The sequence below is a fragment of the Gymnoscopelus braueri genome, assembly GCF_963280865.1.
Source record: "Gymnoscopelus braueri genome assembly, chromosome: 1".
Taxonomy (NCBI): Eukaryota; Metazoa; Chordata; class Actinopteri; order Myctophiformes; family Myctophidae; genus Gymnoscopelus; species Gymnoscopelus braueri.
Window position 1 is genome coordinate 54,565,034 of NC_137603.1, and position 8,916 is coordinate 54,573,949.

The window sequence follows — 8,916 nt, forward strand, 5'->3', positions numbered from 1 at the left end:
AGGTTAGAGTGTCCGCCCTGAGATTGGGAGGTTGGGGTTCAATCCCAGGGCAGGGGGTTGGACACGCCGATGGAATGACCTATGGAATGACCAACTTCAGAGGCACTCGTGGTCCTCCGGGTTCACTACTCCTGCATCAGGATGTGTCCAAACCATCTGTTTGCAGCATTTTTCATTATTGATGCGCCAGTGTACTTCTGGCTCATGTTACATAGGAGGGGAGGGGCTAGGGGTCTCCGATCCACAGTGCAAAAAACATTAGACTCCTAAACGGCAACGCTGGAGCACATTTTGCTGCATATACTGTAGAGTGCTGGGTAAACAATTATAAATGATTCAAGACACCAGGGTGAATGTGGGTAAAGCACTGCAGCTGTATACCACCAAGCCCACAGCTGGTCCATGCACACATCCCCCCACTACCATTCGTCATACTCTCGTACAGTGGTTCTCAAACTTTTTCATGTCAAGGACCCCCATTGGCCACAGACCCCCCCCCCCCCCCATCTCAAAATATTTTGTTCCAGTGACCCCCAGAAGCTCAAAGATTTGAGTTACAAATCTTTGCTTAACAAAATATATATTAAAAAATTCGCACAAATTGTCAAGATTTTTCAAAAATAGCAGATCTACAAGCTCATAGCGCGGTGCCGCGCTATGAGCTTGTAGATCTGCTATTTTTGAATAGCCAAATTATAAATTACTAGACCATACCCGGTGAGGTGCACAGGCAAAAGTAGTTGCAAACGTGGGGTTATTGCACGTCCTGTTGCGCGTCCCGTCCCGTAGGCCCCCCCACCTCCTCTCGCGTGTCCCGTTGCGGCCCCCCCACCGGAGCCCGTCGCGAACACACATACGCGGCCGTCGCGCGAACACAAATAATGTACATTTTGACACGTGCCTCCCCAACGTGCATACACGGCCGCGGAGGCGAGTGTTCTGTGTGTGCAACAGTGTAACGCTGTGGGGCTGTAGATGCGACGCATGCGCACACACACGGGCAACAGTGTGTCGCGGCTGGATTGGATGCGTGCGCAGTTTGATCGGGCACAGACGAAGACACGACCCACCCAAGACGGACGGACGGACAGACAGAGGTTACTCAAATTATAGGAAGATGGTTAAAGTGGTTAAAATTATTGTGACGCTATATTAACAAATTTTGGGGGTCCGCGGCCAAATACACATTAATTTAGGGGTCCTTGACATTTTGAGAAGCACTGGTCTAACAGTATGGCCACAAACTACTTTTGCTTTAGTTCTGAGAACCTTCTGTACACTACCGATACACCCCATGCATACACTATGCATGCAGGTCGAGGTCTGACACCTGATTGAAGATGGCAATACAAAACTGTTTCACTCGCTCCTTTTCCAATTTACTGAAGTTACAGTTCACTGACGTGAAAAGAGTCTCTGAAAGTATGGTTCTATTTCATGGTTACAAGCCAGATTGGGCTTGTATTCCCCCATAGTCTAAATTAACCAATACAACATTACAAACGTGATATTAATTGAATTCATTTGTATCTGTGGTTGTTGTAAATCATATATAATAGGCTATCATATACTAATCTAGATGTTAACCCATTTAGACCTGAGGCCGATTCTAAAAACGCTGTCTAAATCCTGACCTAAGTTTTCTGAAAAACTTCAAATATTTTTTCAAAAATTACAACAAATGTATGTTGCTATATACTGTACATAGCAACAGAAACCCCAAAAGGGGTTCCCGTCCTGAAAGTTATAGTTACAAAAAGGGGGTTCCCGCCCCAAATGGGTTAAATTGATCGAGATTATTGTTTATGGATATTGGTGATTTTTTTCGTTGTTTATTTTGTCCATCAAAGTGTACTGCGGTCCTTGTCACTGCCAACCCATTGTTGGTTAGGGGAGGTAGACAACCACGAGCCTCGTCTGTTACACATGGAGTCTCCAGCGAGGAGTTTCACTGTGGGCAGTAGGGCATTCACGAATAGTGATTTTTAGCATTAGAATTATTCGACCTATAAGTATTCGAATATTCGATTAATCGATTTGATTATAAAAAATAAAAAAAATAAAAAAAATCAATGGCATTGACGACTCGACTCAAGGAATGCGAGTTGACGTCACACCAGAGCTCACAGCTGCGTGTCTGCTGTAGAAAAGCCACTGAAAAAAAAAATCAAAATTATTCTATTTTTTAATAGAATAATCGACTTTGATGTACAGTGGTCGAATAGTGGTTTGATAGTCGAATATTCGAATATTCGATTATTCTGTTAATGCCCTAGTGGGCAGTGGTGGAAAAAGTACTCACATATTATACTTAAGTAAAAGTATCAATACTCCAATGTAGAAATACTTTGTTACAAGTAAAAGTCCAGAATTCTAAATTTGCTTGAGTAAAAATACAAAAGTATTGGTATCAAAATGTACCAAAAGTAAAAGTACTAAAATGTTTGAAAATAGTAGATCTACAAGCTCACAATGCGTCAAGCTTGTAGATCTGCCATTTTCAAATAGCCTAGGTATAAAATAGGTTAATGTATGTTTTATAATGTAATAATGTATATCTGCAAAGTAACTAGTAACTAAAGTTTTCAAATAATTGTAGTGGAGTTAAAGTACAATATTTGCCTCCGACACGTAGTGGAGTAGAAGTAAAAAAGTAAAAGTACCTCAAAATTGTACTTAAGTGCAGTACTTGAGTAAATGTACTTAGTTACTTTACACCACTGACTGTGGGAGAGCATAATGGGCGAGGACGTTCTCGCTCCACTCCCCACTGAACAGGTGGCCCGGACAGCCAGTTGAAGTCTCTTTTCGCGGATTCAGACTATGGTCCCGGGTGCGCACCCCGGACCACATGGCAGATGTTGTGGTAGTGTGAACGTAGCGTACCGTTCCCCGTAACGCATCACCGTACCGTACCCGAAACCACCTTGGGAGGTAGTCTCGGGTCCGATTGCAGCGGACTCGGGAACGGAACGCGGCAGTGTGAATCCATCCGTACCAAGAGAAGGAAGTGGACTGCTAATCATATATCATTTGTATATTTTTATAATGACGCATTATTTTAGCTGGGTTATACCTTCTCATAGTTCTACTTGAATGTTGACAAGAAATAATAATCCCGCTAGTGTTTGAGTAGCGCGAGCCGTGAAAAATAATAAACAAAAAACACATGTGTGGCGAACGTATATATAAGGATAAATATACCAAGGATTAGTCTGTGACGTCACTGCTAAAATACCAAGGATGCATCAGTGACGTGACTATCATATTGATAATAACAAAGACGCGAGAGACGACGTTACATTTTGAGGTTTCAAAGACCAATGCACACACTGCTTTGGTTGTGTATTGTTGTTCTGTTATTATTATAACTCAAGACGTCAGGAACACAGTCAAACTTTATTATTCACTTTAAACTCTGACAAGTGACTCTTCTTCTGTGAATGACATTCTCTATCTCCCAAAGCCCCATAGTCAACAGCGCCCCCATGAGGCACATATTTACCATTACTGTTGCATGATGTGTACTCGAGTACGGAAGAATTTTGGCCAATGTGAATGCTGGCCAGCTGAGAGAGGCCAATCGTACTCGGGAACGGTTCGAATCAATCGGACCCAGTCTGAATCCGCCCTTAGTACCGTCCGTGACAAGTGCAGTAACCTGCCAGCTTCCCGCTCACAAACACTGCAGATTGTGTTCATTGTAATGCCCGGCCTAGCCAGAGGCACCGCTAACTAGGGCTGTGACGATTACAAAGTTGACGATTAATTGTCCCTCGAATAATTGCGAATTAACGATTTAATTGTGTGTTTGGCCATTGTTGTTGACATAGGAACATATGAATACATTGTTTTATTTCTGTTTGACTTTTAGGCTTCGTAATCACAAATTGCACAGGGCAGATATGACAAATAACTTAAACATACAAAGAAATCTTTATCTTTAATAATTTGATACATAGCAAAAATAGCTGATCTACAAGCTTACAGATCTGCTTGTAAGCTTGTAGATCTGCTATTTCTGCTTTTTTTAACACATCGGGTGCCGGACACGGTCTGAACCGCGTTTACACAGAGTAGCGCATTGGTGCCGAACACGGTCTGAACCGTGTTTTCAGTCTTTTTGTTTTTTCCGTTTTTTCCACACGGGAGGGGCTGGAGCAGCTCTGGAGTCACCCTAGGCGATTCTGAGAAGGATAGGCCAGTTGGATCACCATGTCAAAAACATGGCTCCCCATCCGCTTCCTGTCTATTTCCTTCTTTAAAACGTCTGTATCTCCGAATCTGTTACATTTCCGCTGGGGAAAACCGGTCATGCGTGATGCGCGATCCCTCCCCGTTGTAACTCGCGAGTGAAATGTTATCATTCCAGGATGTAGCCAGGGTCATCGCGCTCCATGAATGCATGCTTTTTTTTACGTGGATTTGCTTTTCGTGGAGTCTAGAGCTTTAAACAGCAAAGCGCAGTCAATGGTGAGATTGCTGGCACCCAACGTATTCTGTTCTTAAAAAATGCTGGCACCCAATGTGTTAATATTTGAAAATGTGTGAACATTTTTAAACATGGAAACGATTATGACTATGCAAAGGTGGTGCTCTATGGTGGTGGCCGAGTGTTTTACCTCTGGAGACCTGGACTTGAGACTTGAATATGTATAATCATATGTATTTCATATGAGGTTCCGTTTAATTTCCAGTAGTCAGTACTGTTAAGGTTATAGATCCATTCTACATCCCATGGTGTGGTTCAAATAATCAGAAAGATCGATCTCTGTTCAGTAAATGTCATGTATTCTTCTACCCCAAAACCTTCCATAAAGGAGATTTACAGTACCTCAATCTTTGCTCATTTAGCATTCCGGACCTATATATAATGCCAATACCAAGTTTTTATTGATTTAAAAAAAGTATCATTGTTTACAAGTACCATAAAATGGTGAAACTCACAACGCCCAGATTTTGATGATGGTGTCCTGGCTCTCTGTCCCTCTCAATAAATGTATCCAGAGGAAGACCTTACACTGATTACAATCTCATCTTTAACTGTGTGGGTGTTAAAGTTATAAATTAATTGGAAGGTAAATCTAGAAACCCAAAATATCATTGCCATAATGGTATGTCTACAACACAATGTGGGTAATTATAGAATAAAGGGGGTTCTTTACAAACAATAAGCATAGAATAAACACTGTGCCTCTGCAGAAACATTATCAGAAAAGAGGAAGGGATATTAAACGTCGGCTGCACCAGGCTACATACTGATTTGGAATATCACAGCATCTAGCGTCTGCTTCAAATATCTTTGTTAACATTGTACCAGTAGGTTAACCTCACTCCGTCAAATGGAAGAAGCTTGCGACACACATTTTGTTTCACAGCGTACTTGCATCTGAGACTCCGGTCGCAGAATCGATGACAGACGGAGTTTCATTTTTTCAAGCTACTAGGCAGGTGATTGGATGATCCCACCCCTAGCAGCTGCTGATTGGTTCGAATGCGCAGCAGTTCGGGCAGCTTTACTCTGTGAACAATCCCAGACCCTCCTTCCTGAAACCAAATGCAAATGAGATTTCCGGAGGGAGGGGGGTTTACCAGGCTACCAGTAGGTATCCTACCCAAAATGTCTCCCTGGAAGAGTAGGGGACAGGTTACAGCAGGGCTGGGCACCTTTTGGAGTATGCTATACAGCACTTGGCCCATTAAGGTTGGAGAAATTCTGACCATCTGGAAGTTCAGAGAGAAAGATTTAAACTTAAAAAAAAAAAAAAAATATATATATATATATATATATATATATATATATATATATATATATATATATATATATATATATATATATATATATATATATATATATATATAAACAGCAGCAGGATGCAGTTTGGCAATTCTATGACTGCATTCAGAGATCCATGATGTCAACAGTATATGCCCATATGGTCATATCTGTCGGATCGGCAGTTCTGGACAATCGCCAATCCGACCGACTTCACACCAGGTTCCGCACTTCCTCTTGTCCTCAGCAATAAACAGGTGCAACAAATCAGTCAGCTCCATTTATGGGCACAAAAGGACAAGGGCCGACAGATAAAGAGATCTCTATATATGGGCATATACTGATGACATCAGGGATCTCCATATATGGTCATAAAAGGGAAAAGGACTGACGGATACAAAGATTTCCATATATGGGCATAAAACGGACAAGGACTGGTCTGACGTCACACACGCAACAAACCGTTGCCTAGCAACGCTGATTTGTTCTGACGTCGGGCATGTCCAGTCCATAGGCATATTTGCTTTTTGTTGGGATCTCCATACATGGGCATAATCTGGGCACACATTCACGGTATCTCCATATATGTATACGTGACGTCATGTAACCTCATACACAACAGAAATTGCTGTAGAACTGTAGAGTATAATTACTAGGTAACCGTCTGTCATACGCCTGTCCTGTTCCAGCAGTACACCATGGCTCCATGGCGTAAGCCACGGCAGGGGAAGCAAATTGCCTTTTTGAATAGCACATTTCAAAAAGGCAATTCAACGGGGGGAATTCAGATCAACATTAACGGACTGTATGACTTGTCCGTGACAACAGACCACCTCCTCGAAGAAGATGCAGGTGCCGACAACAGTCCGTCTGGGCTACCCCCCAGGGCTAAACACACGGTGGTGGAACAGGAGGTAACAGTGCGGCGAGATGGTCAACAACTTACGGTTAACTATCTATATGAAGACCACAATTACTGCACTAATATGGCGAACACCCAGGGCAAAAGGACCACTGGTCAAGCACTGGGTAAGTACACCACCCCTGTGGTCAACAGGACCACCGGTCAAGCACCGGCACCGAGTAAACCCACCGCCCTGTCCAGCCTGCCCAAGGAGCGCAGTGTGGTCAGCATGGGCTCCAGTGGCTCGTCTGGCCTCCATGGAACTGGGAACAGAGGCATGGGCACGGGTGTCAACCCCGGTGTCAATCCCTTGACTCCAGAGCAGGCTCTCAGGTTGCACGGCCCCAAGCTGACCCCCTTGGAGCAGAAGGAGATATACTGCTACCCAGACATCTATTTCCCGGGATTAACCAACGCAAAGAAGAACAGGCCCGCCATTGCTGGTGGCAACAACAGCGGCTATGATGACGCCGATTCTCACTACATCCACGTCCTGAATGACCACCTGGCCTACCGCTATCAGTTCATCGAGGTGATTGGTAAGGGCAGCTTCAGTCAGGTGGCCAAGGTGTACGACCACAAGCTGCAGAAGTTGGTGGCCCTGAAGATGGTGCGCAACAAGAAGGACTCCCATCAGCAGCTGCAGGAGGAGATCCGCCTACTGCAGTACCTGCGCAAGCAGGACCATAATGGCACCATGAACGTAGTCCACATGCTGGAGACCTTCATGTTCCGCAACCACATCTGCGTAACGTTCGAACTGCTGAGCAAGAACCTGAACGAGCTCATCAGGTTCAACAGGGGCTTCAGCCTGCCACAGGTCAGGAGGTTCTCCTCCTCCATCCTGCAGTGTCTGGAGGCGCTGAGCAGACACAAGATCATCCATTGTGACCTCAAGCCTGATAACATCCAGCTCATACGGGAGGGACACAGCGGCCTCAAGGTGATTGACTTTGGCTCCAGCTGTTTCGAACACACTGGATGTAAGCTGTCTCAAACTTACATTCAGTCTCGTTACTACCGCGCCCCGGAGGTGCTCCTCGGCGCTGGCTACGGCCTGCCCATCGACATGTGGAGCTTTGGCTGCATACTGGCTGAGTTGCTGACGGGCTGCCCGCTGTTCCCTGGTGAGGACGAAGGCGACCAGCTGGCCTGCATCATGGAGCTGCTGGGCATGCCTCCACAGAAGGTCCTGGAGAAGGCCAAGCGGTGGCCCTTCGTCAACTCCAAGGAACAACTTTGCTACTGCGGCGTCAAAACACTGCCCAAAGGAAGAACCGTGCTCACGGGGTCCCGCTCTCGCCTAGGCAAGATGAGAGGCCCCCCGGGGAGCAAGGCCTGGGGAGCTGCACTCAACGGCTACGAGGACCCCAACTTTATTGACTTGATAAAGAAGTGTCTGGACTGGGACCCCTCAACGCGCCTTACGCCCGGGCAAGCCCTCAGACACCCCTGGCTTTACCATCAAATGACCAAGCCCTTCCCTGGGGCTGCTGACAAGGGCCCCGGGGCCCAAACAGTGAGGAGGCACCCTGGGTACCAAAGCACTTCCTACTTCAAGCCACAGGCCACTTCCTCACATGTGTCATCCATGACGCAGAGTGACACTCGCCTTACTGCCAGGTCAAAACGCCACCGCGATGAAGATGTGGAAGCTGACGAGGCTGTGGAAGGGGGCGGTGGTAGCTACAAAGGCCAAAAACTCTGCAGGAGACAGATGGCAATAGCAACAAATCTATGACCAATGGTTTTCAAAGTAGGGGTTGCCAGGGGGGGTCCATTGGAAAGTAGAGGAAAATGAAAAATGAAAAATAAATAATATACAAAATATATATATATATATACACTGTATATACATGTTTTCAATTCAATTCATACAATTATTGTGCCATTTTAAGCACTTTCAACCTGCATGGTGTCCCTATTTAGGGCAACATTTTAACAATAACAACAACACTGCAGACGCGATGGTTTGGTTTCAGCTCCATTTTCAGCACAAGCCAGTGTTACCATATCGTCCGAAGGTAGTAGATGAAGTGCATTGTTGCCCTTCATTTTGTTGGCACAATTTTGAAATGTGCAAAATGAACCATTCTTTTTTGTCTTTGCAATACACAAAACACAATATGACGCTATGAAATAACAAGAGTCCTCTCTATGCCAGCAGTTTCTGCTCTCTGCTTGTTGCGTCTGTATTCCTCCGTGTAGGCTACTCTCTGGCTCAAATAAATAGGGA

At 44.9% G+C, this 8,916-nt stretch overlaps 1 protein-coding gene across 1 annotated transcript; it reads left to right on the forward strand.

Annotated features, from left to right (window-relative positions):
* Positions 1-6,474: 6,474 nt before the first annotated feature.
* Positions 6,475-8,421, forward strand: LOC308089110 (dual specificity tyrosine-phosphorylation-regulated kinase 2-like; the record flags this gene model as incomplete). Its single annotated transcript, XM_080433680.1, has 1 exon — positions 6,475-8,421. One exon carries the CDS (start codon positions 6,475-6,477, stop codon positions 8,419-8,421), a length of 1,947 nt encoding a protein of 648 aa, XP_080289806.1.
* Positions 8,422-8,916: the final 495 nt, after the last annotated feature.